The sequence below is a fragment of the Amphiprion ocellaris genome, chromosome 3 (genome assembly GCF_022539595.1).
Source record: "Amphiprion ocellaris isolate individual 3 ecotype Okinawa chromosome 3, ASM2253959v1, whole genome shotgun sequence".
NCBI lineage: Eukaryota > Metazoa > Chordata > Actinopteri > Pomacentridae > Amphiprion > Amphiprion ocellaris.
In genome coordinates, this window is record NC_072768.1 from 27,520,109 (window position 1) to 27,539,175 (window position 19,067).

Below are 19,067 nucleotides of genomic sequence, written 5' to 3' on the forward strand. Positions count from 1 at the left end.
CTGGATAAACGATTCTCCGAAGCCAAATTTGTGGAGCACAGCGAAGAGAAAGGACCAATTAACTTTGTCAAAGGCTTTTTCTGCGTCCACTGACATAACAATAGCTTCTTTGTTGTGGCGTTGCGTCAAAGAGATTAGATTTAGAAGTCTTCTGATATCGTTGGTGGAGTGTTGGCCATTTATAAATCCTGTTTGATCGCTGTGAATTATTGACGGGATGATTTTCTCCAGCCTACAGGCGAGAGCTTTTGAGATAATTTTGATGTCGGTGTTGATTAGTGACAGAGGTCGATAGCTAGACTGAAGCGTAGGATCTTTGTCTGGTTTCAATAATAATTTAATTGCAGCTGTATTCATGTGCGGACTGATATAACCATTATTTTTAATCTCTGTCACTGTCCTGAAGAAAAGGGGTGCTAACATTGACCAGAAATGTTTAAGAAATTCAGCAGGGAAACCATCAGGACCAGGTGCCTTGCCTGCTGGCATACTGTCTAATGCACATTGTAATTCTTTCATAGTCAATGGAGCATCTAATATGTCTCTGTAATCTGACATTAGTTTGGGCATGTTTAAATTGTTGAGAAAATTATGAATATCTTCTATGTTTGGGTTAACTGCTGCTGAGTATAAACTCTGGTAATAATTATAGAAGGTCTGGTTAATTTCCCGAGGTGACTGAGTATATTTTCCTGAGTGATCCTGAATTGCTGTTATGAAGGATCTTTCTTTATTGCGCTGGAGTTGGTTCGCCAGAAATTTTCCTGATTTATTATTGTGTTCGAAATCATTATATCTTAGTTGCTGTAATAAAAACTCTGTTTTCTTGGATAGGATATTATCAAAGTTTAGTTTTTCATTTTGTAGTTCGGACCATAATTGAGGGGCTGCACAGTGGCGTAGTGGTTAGCACTTTCGCCTTGCAGCGAGAAGATCCCTGGTTCGCGTCCCAGCTTTCCCGGGATCTTTCTGCATGGAGTTTGCATGTTCTCCCTGTGCATGCGTGGATTTTCTCCGGGTACTCCGGCTTCCTCCCACAGTCCACAAATATGCTGAGGTTAATTGATTATTCTAAATTGCCCATAGGTGTGAATGTGAGAGTGCTTGTTTGTCTGTATATGTAGCCCTGCGACAGACTGGCGACCTGTCTAGGGTGTCCCCTGCCTTCGCCCGAGTCAGCTGGGATAGGCTCCAGCCCCCCCCCCGCGACCCTAGTGAGGATTAAGCGGTGTATAGATAATAGATGGATGGATGGACCATAATTGATCACTTGGATTTATTGCATAGTTCTCTGTAAGTTGTTTAATTTTTTCTTCAATTTCTTTCTCTGTTTGTAGATCTTTTTTTTTTCTTGTATGAGGGGTACGATATTATTTTACCTCTGTTTATGGCCTTTCCAGTTTCCCAAAGTAAAGATGGAGATAAATCATTACATTCATTGTTTTTTAGAAAGTCTGCCCACTCACTCCTTATTACTCGATCAAATTCTGGGTCTTTGAGTAGAGCGATGTTGAGGCGCCAAGTCTGAGGAGGTTTAGGGATGGAATCTGCAGGCTGAGAGATATTGGTGCATGGTCGCTGATAATGATTGGGTGGATTTTAGTGGTAACTTTATGTGCGATAGAGTTATTTAAGAGGAAAAAGTCAATTCTTGAAAATGTTTTGTGCACCGGAGAGAAAAACATATAGTCCTTCTTTGTAGGGTTTTTGAGTCTCCAGACGTCGTCTAGTCCAAAATCTTTCATATAATCATGTATGACTTTAACTGATTGTGACTGTTTTGCATGTATTGGACTATTAGATCGATCTACTGAAGGGTTTAAAACTATGTTGAAGTCACCACCGATAATAGTTGTTGAGTTAGCAGATAAGTCTGCTAAGTGAGAGAAAACAGTGTGAAAGAAGGCTGGATCATCATTATTCGGAGCATAGAGGTTTGCATATATACCGTTTTAGCAGGGAGCTGAGGAGAGCTAAGACTGTGTATTCAGAGAGACTCCAGCAGCAGTTCACTGCTAATGACTCTGCTTCTGTGTGGAGAGGACTGAGGCAGATCACCAACTACCGGCCTCAGGCTCCTAAAGGACAGGACGACAAAGCCCTTTGTCAGAAACTGTCCCAGCACTACGCCCGCTTTGACACCTCGTCAGCTGTGCCCAGCACCTCCCCTCCCCCCAGCACCTCCACTGCTGCCACTGTCACTTCATCAAAGGCAGTCCCCCCCACATCCCCCCATGCCTTTTCCCTCTGTAAGCAGGATGTGCACAGACAATTCAGCAGACTGAACCCGCGCAAGGCCCCAGGTCCTGATGGTGTTTCTCCCTCCACTCTGAGACACTGCGCGGAGGAGCTGGCTCCTGTCTTCACGGACATTTTTAACACCTCTCTGGCGTCATGCCACGTGCCGGCCTGCTTCAAATCTTCTACCATTGTCCCCGTCCCCAAGAAGCCACGGATCACAGGACTCAACGACTACAGACCTGTGGCGCTCACTTCTGTAGTCATGAAGTCCTTTGAGCGCCTGGTCCTGTCCCACCTCAAGACCATCACCACCCCTCTCCTGGACCCACTGCAGTTCGCCTACAGAGCCAACAGGTCTGTGGACGACGCAGTCAACCTGGCCCTCCACTCCATCCTGCAGCATCTGGACTCCCCAGGAACCTACGCCAGGATCCTGTTTGTGGACTTCAGCTCTGCTTTCAACACCATCCGCCCTGCTCTGCTCCAGGACAAGCTGTCCCAGCTCAACGTGCCCGACTCCCTCTGCAGGTGGATCATCGACTTCCTGACGGACCGTAGGCAACACGTGCGGCTGGGGAAGACTGTCTCGGACTCGGTGAGCATCAGCATCGGTTCCCCCCAGGGCTGTGTACTTTCCCCCCTGCTCTTCTCCCTGTACACCAACTGCTGCACCTCCAGCCACCAGTCTGTGAAGCTGCTGAAGTTCGCAGATGACACCACCCTCATCGGGCTCATCTCAGACGGTGATGAGTCCTTCTACAGGAGGGAGGTGGCCCGGCTGGTGTCCTGGTGCAGCCACAACAACCTGGACCTGAACGCCCAGAAGACAGTGGAGATGATCGTGGACTTTAGGAAAGTCACAGCCCCACCACCCCCCCTCACCCTCACTGACTCTCCCATCTCCACCGTGGACTCCTTCCGCTTCCTGGGCACCACCATCACCCGGGACCTCAAGTGGGAGCTGACCATCAGTTCCCTCCTCAAGAAGGCCCAGCAGAGGATGTTCTTCCTGCGGCAGCTGAGGAAACTCAAGCTGCCCACCAAGATGTTGGTGCAGTTCTACACGGCCATCATCGAGTCCATCCTCACCTCCTCCATCACTGTGTGGTACGCTGGAGCCACCATCAGGGACAGATTCAGACTGCAGCGCATTGTGCGCACTGCTGAGAAGGTGATCGGCTGCAGACTTCCATCTATGCAGGATCTGTACGTCTCGAGGACCCGGAGGCGTGCAGGTCGGATCATTGCCGACCCCTCTCACCCTGGACACAGACTGTTCACCCCCCTCCCCTCAGGCAGGAGACTAAGGTCCATCCGGACCAGAACCTCCCGCTACATGAACAGCTTCTTCCCCTCTGCCATCAGACTGATGAACACTAGATGACTCTACGTCACACACACGTGCCTATGTTCAGCAGCTCAGCACCGACTCATCAACAATTACCACTGTTTTTTGCACTACAATATTTGCACTACGTGGTGGCCCCCACCACCTGCTGCTACTGGTCACTTTATTCACTTAGTCACTTTTTTGTTGTACAGTGTACTTAGTTGTTAGTTTTTATTATAGTAGATGTTAGCTTTTATTATAGTATTTACTTTATCTTTATCTTTATTTTTATCTTTATTTTTATCTCTACTATTTGTTAAATGTTTAATGTAGCAGCATTGCACCGAGTCAAATTCCTCGTTTGTGAACCTCATGAACAATGGCAATAAAACTCATTCTGATTCTGATTCTGATTCTGCAATAGAATATAATTTATTAAAGATTGTTGCCTGGATAATAATATATCTGCCCTCTGAGTCCGTTACTATACTTTTTAAAGTGAATGGTACTCTCTTATGGACTAGAATTGAGACCCCTCTTTGTCTGCTGTTATAACAAGATGAAAAGATAATACTATAATTCGAGTCTGTTAAAGATTTTTCTTCCGACTGTAGTAAATGCGTTTCTTGGAGGACCAAAATATCTGCTTTTAATTTAGAGACATTGTCCATGATTTTAACTCTTTTTGTTTGTGAGCATATGCCATGAACATTCCAGGCTACGATATTAAACTTGAACATAGAGGGAGAAGATGTTCTGTCACTGAGTATGTAGCAATATAATATAACGTCTGTGTGTGTCCTTGTGAGCTGTCTGTTGCTGTCTGTGAGCTGTGAGTGTTGGAGAGAGATGTATACAGCAGGTCAGGATCTATATTTACATTATATAATAGCACATCATTGCCTGGAAAAACATTAACATTTTAAATCAGATTAATCACAGGGTTGGTGTGGAATAATTTCGATAAATCACGATTAAATATCATTCAGATTTAATCTATGTTAATCGCATTTAATTTTGCATGCACAAACAGACTAAAGAAAGAAAAGAATATATATGCACTAAAGATATTGATTAAACGCCTTTAAAGGTTCATGTTAGAATCCCCGACTAACGCATGCTTCACGTTAATGTGAGTTGCTGTTACAGCCTGTGTCATGTTATAGTATTTTCTGACAAAGTAAAACTAAGAGTGGCATGACATCATGATGGTTGCTGAAGACAGATAGCAATGTAAATCATTTTAACTTTAACTTTTTCTCTTAACTGGAACGTGAGACATATTGAGACATTGTTAATTTCACAGTGGCGTTATGAACTTACCTGTCGGCTCAGCCCACTCCTGTAATGTTGCCTTCACAGCATTTACTGTTGTATGAGAAATTAACAATATATCAGCATTTAATTGGCAAAACATTGGTCGATGATGATTATTTTGAAAAGGGCTGTAATCGGCCGACTTAATCGACCAGCCGATAAATCAGTCGGGCCCTACTGTTCCCTACCGTCTTCTATTTCGACTTGCTTGATTCTGCCACTAGCGGATCATCTGAACATTTGTGCATGCATGACAGCAGGTCTACTTGGACAAACTGCCTGAAATGCGTTGCCAGAGATGTTTCAGTGATTTTGAGTCATTCTGCGTTGCAGATGCGTTAATTGCGTAAAAAAAAATTAATCAGCTTAATCATGATTATAGATTAATCCGCGTTATTTTTGACAGCCCTAAATTATATATTTTTGGAATCTCTAATAAATATAGTTATTTATATGTAATCTGTTTCATTCTTAATGACAACTTTTTCTCTGTCAAGGACATCAAGAAACACACATGCCTGGTATCAAGTCTCACACCGAAGAATCAAGAGCTTCAGCCCAGTACCAACACTTTGTGTTTCATGTTCTGTTTCCTCTGAGGATGCCTGCTGTCTGAACTGAATGGAAATTCAAGAAGACATGAAGCCCCAACACTCATAATGAAACAACAACAATGAACATTTTTTCCATTTATTCTTATTTTATCTTGTTCAAACTTTCATACTTTCAAACAGACCCAACCATGGCACAGACTTGTGAAACATTCCTTTATTATAAATAGATCATTTGTATAAAAAGGGCATGCTTCAATTCAACGATGGCATTTAGACATTTCCCAACCAAAAGCTACCATTCGGTTAGCCAAAAACAGCAGACAGATTCATGTCATAATGCAGGTTGACAGACAGACGACAGGAGACGAGAATCAGATATTTTCACAACCACAACCAAGGATCTTTTTTTTTAAACATACAATTAGAATAACAACAAATACGGTTGGTCCCCACATTTTATTTTTTTGTATTTCTTTATGAAGGCTTTTTTTAAGTTTAAATAAATTTTCTCTGTCACTCGGATCATAAGGAAGCTAAAGGATGGTAATCCTTTAGCTTCCTTATGGTCTCTTGGATGGTTTGCATTGTGATCATCTCAGGTTTTTTGTGCCATTAAGACCTGTTCCCTGTTGTCTGTAAACAGAAACAACATACATTAGTCCATGAGCCAAGTAGGTAAAATTGGGGTCATCGGTACCACTTTGGGTGGCAAATTCTCATATGCATTTTTGTTAAGGACAATATCCCTAGTAACTATTCCTGTATGATAGACATGCACAGGTGGCAGCTTTATGTGAGATATCCATGGGCTTTTAATAGGTACGTCAACACAATTTTCTAGCCTCTGATACGGTAAATGCAAGCATATACATTGATAACCAGTGTTGGGTAAGTTACTTTGAAAAAGTAATTGGTTACAAATTACTAGTTACTTTTCTAAAAAGTAATTGGGTACATTACTTAGTTACTGTCTCGACAAAGTAACTAAGTTACACTACTTTTTGATTACTTCGCGTCCCAAAAAATAAAGAGAAGAGAGTCAAAGATGTATGTTTGTTTTATTGAAGTCATTTAAATAAAAGTAGTTTGGGTTAATCCATGTGCAGTCATGCCCAAAAAACTTTTATTATGACATGTCCAAATATCCGCCGTTGTCGACACATACTCCAGGCTCTCAAAGGTTGACTTTAACTCACTTTCCATCTTGCTATAGCATTTTTCAAGATAGTTTGCAAATGTTTTTCTGTCACTTGTACTTTCCAGTCCATCAGCAGTTTATATTTTGCGCAAAATGTTTCTGAAAGACGGTGACTTTACTGTAGAAATAGGCAAAATCTCTTCCACAACGTATGCCGCAACAAGTCTATTTATTTCTGTCTTTGGGGTTACCTGACAGCGTAATTCAAGACGAGGTTGCTTGTACCGTGTCAGTGTGTCGGAGGCGGCAGCCTCGCTGTGTTGCTCTTTAGCGACAAGCTTAACAGTTGAGTGTTGACGCTGCAAATGTTTCAAAAGGTTGGAGGATGAGTTGGCTGCCATTGACAAACGTTTGCTGCCCACGCAAAGCTTGCACTCCACGACCACGTTTTTGTCTTTTTGGGTGACATAGTTAAAATAGTGTGCGTATCTCCACCGGATAAATGAATTCGTCTCCTCTGCCATTTTTGTTTGTTTGTCTGTCTGCTTCGCGGTCAAAGTGCTCAGCGTGATGTAAGCATGCAGGCATGCATGCAGCGGAAGTGTACGTCCTCTTCGGCTTTCCTGAAGCAGAGCCGCAAGTAACTAGCTAAGTATTTAGTTAGTAACTGTAATTTAATTATACGTACTTTCACTATAACGCTGTACATTACTTTGTTACTCGAAATTGTAATCCATTACAGAAACGCGTTACTGAGTAACGCGTTACTCCCAACACTGTTGATAACTACACTCATAAAAGACATTCAAAAGCATTGGAAACTATAATGAGTTTATTACTGATATGTTGTGATACAAAGAACTTAAAAGAATGTTTTTATCCACATATTTTAGCTTAGAAATTGAAATTAAAGCAGAGCGTTTCACGCTAATTTTTGTCATCCTTCTGGTAGATTGTAGCACATCCATCACTTATGTAATACATCTTTAGTGTGACATAGAGCAGGGGAAAATGTGTCCTTATAACCTTTTACATCCTTGTCACCTCTGTGGTTGGGCTTTGACCATTACATGGAAGTATTAAGGGTCACCATAAGGGTGTCAGGCTGGCTGCTGCCAGGCCGAGTTAGTGCCCCCCCCCTCCTTCCTCTTCCCTGTTAGGACAGCCCAGCAGTACTGAAGGAGCAACAGATGTTTCCCATCACCCATAATCAGCCAGCTCAGTGGGTGCAACCAATCAAGCCTCAGCTAGTCACTATATAACTGGACACAACCCAGCTCTCACTGTGGGAGCGTAAAAAAGAAAACAGAAAAGGAAGACAAGAGAAAAGAACTAAAAGCCCTGTTCCTTCTGGATCCCCCCGTTCCTGCCGTTGGTGCCGTCCGCACTGGACCCTGGCCTTTTCGAGCAAAGGGAACACTCACCAGAACCGATTCCCTCCATCAGGTGTCCTTCCCCATTCACCTGTTGCTGCTCCAAACCCTGGCTGCCTCTGCTGTGAGCCTGTTCTGAGCCTTCCCTGTGGACCTCGTGAGTTTGTTGTCAGCTATAGTTATGGCTCTCATTAAGAGCACTGTATTTTGGAGATGACTTCAGTTGTAGTTCCCTCTCGCTATCATTGTAAGGATAGCCTCGGGTTTTAGTTTCTGTTGTCCAGAGCATCCCAAGTATTACCCGCATGTAGTTAGTCCAAGTTATCGCTCTTGTTACATAGGCTCTATAGTGTAACAACTTCTGTCTTTATCCCCCTTCTTTCGTTACCCTCATAAGAGAAAGCCTCGAGTTTAGTTACCCTTAGGTGCTGCTACAGGCTTCAGAGCTTAGTGCGCTCTATTTTTAGTTCCCTGTATGTTGTTGACTTCTGTTGTTGTCCCAGAGGGCAGTGAAAATAAACCTGAGTTACACACTATTCTCGACTGTTCATTTCCTGCGCCTGAGCTCACACCGAACCCCGTGACAAAGGGTTATCCATGTAAGACAGCCAATAAGATGACAACTTTCCATTGTGGTTCCGCAGGTGATCAAGATACTCTTCAAAAGGGTCAACTAAATGTGGATATGATGGATTGTTCAATGTTTCTTGGAGGGTTTGTTGTGTCACATTCTCACACAGCTCTTCCATAGACAATGAAATGTTGTCTACATGGATTTTCTTGTTGCTGAATCCAAGAAAGAAAGCCTTTCCATATAAGATGGAACAAAGCTTCATACAGTAGTTTGTGTAGTCGGCTGGCCCTGTTGTAGTTGCGTCCTTCTATAGCACCAGCTACCGATCCCTCTGCAATCACGCCTGCTTCAATACACAAGTCTTACAAACCTGCATCTTGGAATCTTTTGCCAATTACTCCTAGCAGCATGCATTTGGTGTGGAAGGCTCCCATCTTCTGAATGATGTTCAGAAATGTCTCTTTGTGTTTTCACAAAATGTCAGTGGCTTTTGCGTAGAAGGCTTGGTCAAAAACTACCACTATATGTGGCAGTTGCAGCATGTTCTTAATCTTCAGAGTTTGTGTGAGAACTGCTGATAAGTCAGTTGGAATTGTTGGAAGATATCCCAGAGTGTCTTGGATAACTTCTTCCTTATCCTTGTCTGAATATTGAAGCCAGTCCATACACTTACAGTTTGTCTGGAGGAACAATGCATGCGAGCTAACAACCAGAGCAGGTTCTTTGCTCAAGCATCTCTCAGTATTTCCTCCTTCCTTCCTCCTTCCTCTAAGGCAACATGTGGCCTTGGGGCAGGGCCAGTGCGTTCTCCTGCATTGTAAACTAGAATAAACACATCTTTTGGTTCAATAGTCATCTGCTTGTCTTTTTGGATGACATTTGTGGGTTAGGGCTCAGGTATTGAGCCATACACCTTTGGTTGCACAATTATACAATTTACCCTGTGTGATGTTCCAGGCCCAGATAGTGTCTCTTCATTGTGATCAATGTTGTCCCATGTCACTGTTGTCGGAACATGAAGCCGGATGTTAGGTGGCAATGGAACACTTTTAGCTGAAGTGTTCAGTCTGTTTTTGCAAACACAAAGCAGTATCAATTTCTCTGACCGCCCTTGTACCAGGGTTAACCTTTAACCTTAGCCCCATAACCATTGTCTTGTTGGCATTGTTTTGTTGGAAAATCCAGTCATTGGAAGCAGGAAAGAGTTTTCCAGCTGATGGAAGAAGACTGTTTTCCAGAGTAGTCCTCTACATACCCTGGTTCATTGGCCCGTCACACAATTGCATTTGCCCTGTTCCACCCAGACTGAAACTACCCCAGATGGTCACTGATCCACCCCCTGTTTTACTGTAGGAGCAGACAGTCTGGTTTGTAGCTTGTCCAGGCATCCTCCTAACCAGTAAGTTGGCTGGAGTGGGCATCAAGTGAAAACTGGATTCATCCCTGAAGAGAACTTTAGCCCAATCATCAACAGTCCAATCCTTGTGATCCCCAGCAAAGAGTAACCAGGCTTTCCGCTGCCTTTCCTTGATGAAGGGCTTCTTCCTGCCCTGTGTGACTTCAGATCAGCTTCAACAAGTCAGTTTCCCACTATCCTTGCTGAACAAGTCCCATTTCTCCACAGTGTTCATTCATTTTTAAGGTCCCTGGAGGTCTGAGGCCGATTTTCGACACAGGAACAGATGAGTGACGGTCATCTGGTGGGTAGAAAGACGCTTCCTGACCAGCTAGCAGTTTGGTAGAACCATGTTGGGCTTGTTTTTTCTTGGTGTAATGAATGGCTGTCTTGGAGATCTTCAGTTTTTTCGCTACCTGTCTCTCACTCATGCTAATTTCCAGCAGTGCGAAGATGGCTGCCTTTGTGGCTTCACGTAATTCTTTAGTTTTAGACGTTATGTGAGAGCAGACAGCTTCTGAGTTGTGCGACGGCTTGAATGTCAGCAGGAAACCACTCTAGGCCTTTGCATGTGCAGTGCTGCTGATGACATGAAATGTCCTCTTATATACCCTAGGAATACGATTAAGCTTAAGCATGTAAAATAGGACATAAAGTCTTACGGAATCAGCTGCATTTTTTGTTGTGTTCATCAGGTAACGAACCTTTAGTGGTACCAGGCATTAAAATGAAAAAGACATTGAAAACAAGGGTGGTCTAATAATTTTTTCCATGACTGTATATATACAGTATAGACACTGTATATTGCCATACATGGCACAATTGATGAATTTACTCATGACCTGTGATGGGGCCTTCTGTGTAAGCAAGTAGCACCCATTAAGGTCCAGTGTTGCATTTTAGAACCATTGAACGAAATCCCTAAAAATCACATGTATTATACATCTAAAAAAATAATTTGAGTTGTCTACCGCTAAACATGTTTAGGATGAAGAAAAAAATACTACAGGTCAAATACTTACTAGGAAAATTGTTGAAATTGTTCCTAAAGAGAGAGCTGGGGGGTCAGTGGAAGACATGTCGTTTGAACTTGGAATGTGGTATGTTTCACTGTATTAATATTTTCCTGTCAAAAACGTTGCAGTTTTGTAGTTCAGAGTGTCAGGTGCTGGGATATGTAGTGTTTGTCTACATTCAGTCAGAAATAGGTACAGCTGGACAGCCTTAAAAAAAATGTTGCAATTTTGCAGCTGTGGGCCTCAGAGGGTTAAAAGAATTGTGCAAAACCATGGTTATGGCAAATGTGTGATACAAATAATAAATAAGTGATCAAGCTGCCAGTGTGGAAAAGCTCTCACATCCTGATGTACTTATATTAACCCAATGTACATTTTAGTACCACTTAGGTTTGGTCGCCTGAGATGGTTCCAGTATCTGTCTGGCTTATGGACTATTTGTAATGTTAACAACTAGGACAGCTCACAGCTGCCCACAGTCATAGCAACAGTGTATACTCAGCCAGTTCATGCGTTAAGGAAAACAGCTTATTACAGGCATATGAAAACAATAAAATATTATCCATCCATCCATCCATTATCTATACACCGCTTAATCCTCATTAGGGTCGTGGGGGGGCTGGAGCCTATCCCAGCTGACTCGGGCGAAGGCAGGAGACACCCTAGACAGGTCGCCAGTCTGTCGCAGGGCTACATATACAGACAAACAAGCACTCTCACATTCACACCTATGGGCAATTTAGAATAATCAATTAACCTCAGCATATTTGTGGACTGTGGGAGGAAGCCGGAGTACCCGGAGAAAACCCACGCATGCACAGGGAGAACATGCAAACTCCATGCAGAAAGATCCCGGGAAAGCTGGGACGCGAACCAGGTATCTTCTCGCTGCAAGGCCAAAGTGCTAACCACTACACCACTGTGCAGCCCATAAAATATTATCATTTATGTAAATTTATTCATTTAGATTACATCAAGTTCTGTTTTGAACACAAAGGGCCATTCCAAAATGTACTCTGGAACATTTCTGGAAATGTTCAAGACATTCTTCCCAAACTAAAGCAAGGGATAGGCTGGTAAATGGCTAGCCCTTTTGCTCTACTGGGACACAGTCTGCGAAAACTTGCAACTTGCATAAAATACATTAAGCTGCCACTTTGAGAGGTCTATCATACCAAATTGATATATGCATGGGCAGCACAATAAAATGGTATAGGTGGCAATTTGCCCCCCTGAGTGGTACCGACCAACCTATCTGGCTCATGGACTACATGTGTTAGTTCAGTTTGTCAGTAGTTGTGATCTTCTGGTCCTTCATATTGTTCAGAGCACCTCATTTCTGCCTCAGCCTGTGCTAATGTCTCCTCGGAGCTTGGCAGAAATCTTGCGTGATCATGTCCCAGATGTCCTCGTGTTGAATGTGTTGTTTCTTCATATGGCGTGGTTGGTGTAGCTGACATAAGTGGTTTTTATGGGTGGCACTGAGGAGAGCAAAAGAAACAGAAGGTTGGTAAAGTGAAATATTAATTTATCAAAATCCACTGTAAGTTAAACTGTGTTCTGATGTGGACTTCTAAACAATCAAACCCTCATTTTACTTTGATTCTTCAGAGGTGTTTTCCACACTGTACAGATTTATATTGACTAAGATTTTGGAATCAGGATGAATTTCTGTCAGATTGTTTGTTATTTAGTGTTTGAATGGCTAATGAATTGCACCAATCTTGGACAATAAGATATGGATTTTTGAAGGCTCCAAAGTTTTGGTTGACAGCAGTTTGAACGATTTAACAATCTGGTTTCCCATATGCCAATTGTCAGGACGATTACATTCACTGTTAAACACTCAGTGTTCAGCTTTTTGATCTGCACATTATAAACATAGCAATCACACCTTTTGCCTGTTTACAAAGGTTTGTTAAAATGTGTGTCATGACTTTAAATCCAATGACCAGACAGAAAGAACTGTATTGAACTGCTGCTTGATTGCATTTACTTCAAATATCAGACTCTTTCTTGTCTTTCAGAAATTAACATCACAGATGCTATCCCAGACTGAAACTGTGATGCATGGCACCGATAAAAACACAGAAAAAACAGAGTAAAAGATGTATGGAATGAAGGCTATTGGCAACTAGAAGTGGATGTTATGAATGATATTGACAATAAATAAAGGATATTGCACAATATACACTACCTTTCAAAAGTTTGGGCTCACCCAGACAATTTCATGTTTTTTATGAAAACTCACGCTTTTACTCATGTGCTAACGTAATTGCACAAGGGTTTTCTTATCATCATTAGCCTTTTAATATGATTAGCTAACACAATGTACCGTTAGAGCCTATGCAGAGATTCCATTAAAAAGCTGCCGTTTCCTGCTAAAATAGTTATTTACCACAATAACAATGTCTAGACTGCATTTCTGATTCTTTTAATGTTATCTTCGTTGAAAAAAAGTTTTTTTTCCAACAATAATGGCATTTCTACGTGACCCCAAATTTTTGAACAGTAGTGTATATACACAATAAATAAAGGATATTGCATGTATGGAAATGCTACAAGAGTTTATAGTATACTCTTCTTTCTTTTAAGATGATGGATACTAGCCCATCAGTCCAATATGTTGTGTTTTAGTGTAAAAGGACTAAGTATGAATACCTGACCAAAGCTGGTAACTGTATCAACAAGGTGTATATGAGTCACCAACCAGGAGTCAGTGCATGGCCAGAGAAACATTAAGACATTCGCAGATGACATCAAAGTTCAGACAAAAGTCACTCACTTCTGCCTTATATAATACATACACATACAGGAAAGACCTAAATAAGATGAGCTTTTGCATGCCTGATGCAGACCTTGATATATGGTTCAAAGCTCTGAAAAGCTGTTGGGTGGGTCATTAACCTCAGGTATTTTAGTTTATTTTTCATCTTAAGATTAGTAGGGTTTCCCTGTTACCTATTGCTACATTGGTAGGAGAGTTAAATCAACTATTTGTACAAACTTCAGGCCCTTGAAAGTCTTCATTTCAAATTAACAACATGGATGTTCCATTGTTATGGCTATATCTCTTATAATTAAGCCCAAATTCTGCAGATATTATTGAGATACTGGTGACCCTGAGAATTTCTGATACTTTCTTGAGATCCATAAAATTATAATCAGGAGTTCCAAACCAGGTTCCAGTGATTAGAACCTCCTTAGAGAGAGCCAGGTGTCGCATTTACACCTCTGATATTTAGGGTCTCCTGTTCCCTTTGCTACTGAAATGAGTGGTATCATCATGCCAATATCTAAAGAACTTTCTCTCTGTCAGCAAGTGGCATAGATTTCAAATGATTGCTAATTTATCCAGGACAGACTACTCTGGCAAGTTCAACCAAGAAGCAGATCATCTGATGCAATAACAAGTCTCCAAGAATTCAAACATTTCATCACAGGATAAAAGTGTTGCATCTATAATCAGAAAGAGATTGAACTAATAGGACCTATATGGGACGTGTGCCAGGAAAAAGCCTTTAATGTCCAGAAAAAACATAAGAGCAAAATGACAGTTGCCAGTTAACAAACAGGCAAAGAGCACATCCATCCATTATACACCACATAATCCTCAGAGTTACGGGGGAACTGGAGTCTATCCCAGCTGACTTAGGGCACACAATTTAGAATTACCAATTAATGTCAGCATATTTCTGAACTGTGGCAGAAAGCTGGAGTACCAGGAGAAAACCCTCCTGATGATCCTCGATATGAAGGCTAGCTTGCTGAAGATGCTGGTTGACATAGAATGTTATGTTTTCTTTCTCTGCTGCAGCTTTACATCCATCCTGGAATTGCAAATGAGCACCAACCAGTGGTCACAAATACCCATGCCATACACGCCCCACGCACAGTTACACAACATGCTTATACTGCTTGCACACATTGTCCATGGTATGTTCCATGTACACGCATCATGGACTGTCTCAGAACACTTTGATTTCACCTCATATTACTAGAGTCTCTGTGTCTACACATAGGTTTCATTCAGGGAGCATGCACAGGACCAACAGCATATTGGGACAGACAGGTCAGAATAGTTTGTCTCATCAGTGTATTTTATATGTGTCGTTCCAGAATTGGAGGACATTTTACATCCCATCCATCAAATTTCAAATAATCTATGTACAAAATACTAAAACATGCAGTTGCTGAGTAAATGTACTTGTCCTGAGACCAAATCTAAAAAAACTAGGAGAAAAGAATGTTTGAAAATATTTTTTGAAAGACCAAATAAGTCTGGAGTTCCCCTAAAATGCCATTTTTCTCTTATCCCACACCCCTTTGTGATGTTTAGTGCAACACTATAAAGACTGCTGAAACTGTGACCACACTCTTTTTTTAAATGTCTCATGTAGAGCAATGAGTATTGATGAGCAGTCAAGCATAATTACAGCTATAAAAAAATCTGTTTTTTTGAGTTCAGACCCACTCACCGCTGGCCTCCACACCCTCACAAAGCTCCGTCTTCACTTCGCCATTGGGCCGCTCAGCTGCCAGGTGCGACAGCTTGCTGGTCATGGTGGCAGCGGTGACAATTGCCTTGAAGCTGCGTTTGCGTTTGGGGACGTTCTGCTCGGGGTGAAAGATGATAATGTAGACTTTCTGCATGTAGAGCATGCCCAGAGAGACAGAGGCGCTGAGGCTGAGGGAGACCGTCAGTGTGGCTGTCTGGATGTACATCTGAGGACCAGACAGACGGCAGACATGTTAGAGGATGGACAGTGGTAGAGGTCAGTGAGGTTCTAAGAATGGCAATTTTTAACAATGTCAACCATAATCTGAGAAACATTCACTGTTTAAAGTCATGTTAATTTGCAACTGTGAGATGAGAGAAACCCTGAAACTGTGGTTTCTGTGTTTTTTTTATAATTACACTACTTTTACCATACAAAATGAGCTGTTCTCTTTAACTATACTGTGGCAAAAAAGTAACAATGCAGTAATGGAAATACTGGAGTGTGAATAAAAGTTCCATTTATAATGTTTTCTGGTGAAGGAAACATATTAGTTGGACCTCAAGGATCCACTGATTTACACTGAGAAACAATTGACAAAGACTTTTATATCGAATTCTGAAATTACTAATTTTGCTGCAAGTGTTTGAATTTACACTTTGGGAAACAAAGTAATTGAACCCTAAACTTTCTCTTATGTGCTCTTCAAGGGGTAATTTTTGTCATCCAATGATTTCTCATCACAAACTAGCGCAAGACAACATGAATGAAATATAGATACATGAATGTTGTGCATCATTGTATTCATTGTTGACTTTGGAAATAACATTTGACAAGAAACCTTAACACAAAGTCTACTTTTTTGTGGTATAATGTGTTCAAGGCAAGTTGAACTTTAATTGTTTCAAAATCCATCCATCCAACCATTATCTATACACTGCTTGATCCTCATTAGGGTGATGGCGGGCTGGAGTCTATCCTTGCTGACTTCGGGTGAAGGCAGGGGACACCCTGGACAGGTCATCAGTCTATTACAGGGCTACATAGAGAGACAATCAGTCACACTCACATTTGCATCTACGGACAGTTTAGAATCACTAATTAACCTCAGCATGTTTTTAGACTGTGGGAAGAAGCCAGAGAACCTGGAGAAAACCCATGCATGCACAGGGAGAATATGCAAATTCCATGCAGATAGATCCCGAGAAGGCCGAGATGCAAGCCAGGGATCTTCTAGCTGCAAGTGCTAACCACCAAGCAACCGTGGAGCCCTTGTTTCAAAATATTGTTACTTTTTCCCCAAAAAGATTTCTTCAAATTAACTGATATGCCATCATTTGTTTCCTCAAAATATTTAATTTCTTCATGAATCAAAGTTTGAGGCTATCATTTGCAATTTATAGTTTTTTGATGCTTCCTCAACACTCACTGTTTTGATTAAATGCAACTTTTATTTTTGCTACAGGCTGAGTTTTGAGGGTACTGCCTATCTTTCGGTCATTAAATTGAACATTATTTCATGTGGGGTTTTTGAGGGGATGTCAGACATTCAGTGGACACCGATGACACTGCTTTTCACTTCACCACATGCAGATAAACCTGATGATCTGATGGTCTGAGGGACTGAACTCAACAGTAATAATTCCATCAGGCTTCATGAAACCAACCAATGGTCAACTCAATTCATTTACTGGAATCAGTTTTGTGACTTATGTTTGTGGCTCTCTGCTTATACAGATAATAGTTTTTAGTCTTCAGCTGATTGGAATAGTAAAAAAGCGAAACTTTGCTGTTGGTGAAACAGGTGTGCTTGGATCATTTTTGCAGGTTGGCTGCTGGTTGAAATTGCTATGTTTCATTAATTTAGCTTTAAAAGTAGTTGACTGGACTCTTTTCAATTTAGTGCTGCAGGAATGGACATTACTCAGTTTACAAAGACAACCTAGGCAAATTAAAACTGAAAATTAAGAAAGGGCAGGAAGGCTTCCTTGTACACTACCGTTCAAAAGTTTGGGGTCACTTAGAAAAGTCTATATTTTTGAAAGAAAAGCTTTTTTTTCAATGAAGATAACATTAAATTAATCAGAAATCCAGTCTAGACATTGTGAATGTGTTAAATGACTATTCTAGCTGGAAACAGCTGATTTTTAATGGAATATCTACATAGGGGTACAGAGGCCCATTTCCAGCAACCATCACTCCTGTGTTCTAATTGTACATTGTGTTAGCTAATGGTGTTGAAAGGCTACTTGATGATTAGAAAACCCTTGTGCAATTATGGAAACTCTGAGTTTTCATGGAAAACATGAAATTGTCCAGGTGACCCCAAACTTTTGAACGGTCATGTATATTATGATGAAATGTTTTTTTTTTTTTTTTTAAAGAGAGAGAGAAAAGAAAGAAAGAGGCCCGCTACAAATCAAACAAATAAATGTTTAAAAAAAAAATTCAAACAAGAAAAGTACCCAGAGAGCGCAGTACTCTGCCAAGGCTGCGCAGTCATTGTGTCATTTCCAACGAATAAGTCCCAGTAAGTTCACACCGGTTGATTGTAGTAGGATCGCAATCATGTGATCGTCAGCAGGCAGCTGACGAAGTGTTCACTTGTTGTCATAGTTGCAGTGACTCTATGCTCCTACCTCGCAGTGATACAGAAATCTCTAACAAATCCATGGATCCAGACTATAAGCCACGTCACTGCCAAAATCTAATCACTTGGTCCTTATGTAATTTTTGACCTTCCCTGAAAATTTCATCCAAATCTGTTGGTCAGTTTTTGAGTAATGTTGTGAACAGACAGATGGGCAGACAAACCAACACTGAACATCACATCACTCTACGACATTCCTTGACGGAGTAATAAAGACCAGTTTTTACTATCACTGAAGTAGAATAAATCTACACAAAGTACACAGTGAAGTAGTATTGATCAATTTTAAGCTTAATGGTCCATTCACAGCGTCTCCTCCTCAAAATAAATCCTATTTTCAGGAGTGGACTAGGTGCTGGAGCTCCATCATTTGAGCAGCTGGAAGATCATTAACTCCTGGTAATCTCTGTGTTTAAACGGGATCAGCAACAGAGCAGAGAAACACCAGGACTCCCTCCTCATGTCAAAATGAGTTTTGACAGATGACCCTGAAGGCATCATTAGACACCATGTTTATGAGCCAGTACGAAACCTTTGATTGGGTGTTCTTATCTTTATCTGCAGTGTCAATACTAACAGTGTCAGACCTTAGATCTGATCTACAGCCATATTCTGAATATGAACCCTGACGGGATGAAAGGAACTGTAATAGTAGCTTATTATATATTATTATACTTATACCACAAAATTATTAACTGTTACTGCTAGGGATGTTAAGTTTTCCTTTTGATCTTGATCTGCTCCAAGTCATTTAATATTTAGTATCTACCTATACTTCATACAATTTTTTTTCAAGATAGTGCACACTTCAATAATGTAGTTTAACTGCAGTATCTGGGTGAGACCAGGCAGAGCATTTTTCTGTTTAATGCTACAGCAGCCAGAGGAGGTGGGCACATCCTTGTTAGATCATTCACTCCTCTTGTTATACCCCTCCTAAAAGGAGATGCCGCTAGTATTTCAAACAGTTACAGGCCAA

At 41.3% G+C, this 19,067-nt stretch overlaps 1 protein-coding gene across 2 annotated transcripts in view; it reads right to left on the minus strand.

Annotated features, from left to right (window-relative positions):
- Positions 1–5,564: 5,564 nt before the first annotated feature.
- grm8b (glutamate receptor, metabotropic 8b) overlaps positions 5,565–19,067 on the minus strand; it is a 316,080-nt gene continuing 302,577 nt past the window's right edge. For both annotated transcript variants that reach the window (XM_055008544.1, XM_055008538.1), the window contains 2 exons: positions 15,418–15,664; positions 5,565–12,420 (listed from right to left, as the gene is read on the minus strand). In XM_055008544.1, the coding sequence (XP_054864519.1) occupies positions 12,371–12,420; positions 15,418–15,664 (297 nt within the window). In that variant the 3' untranslated portion in view covers positions 5,565–12,370. The remainder of the gene's footprint in view (positions 12,421–15,417; positions 15,665–19,067) is intronic.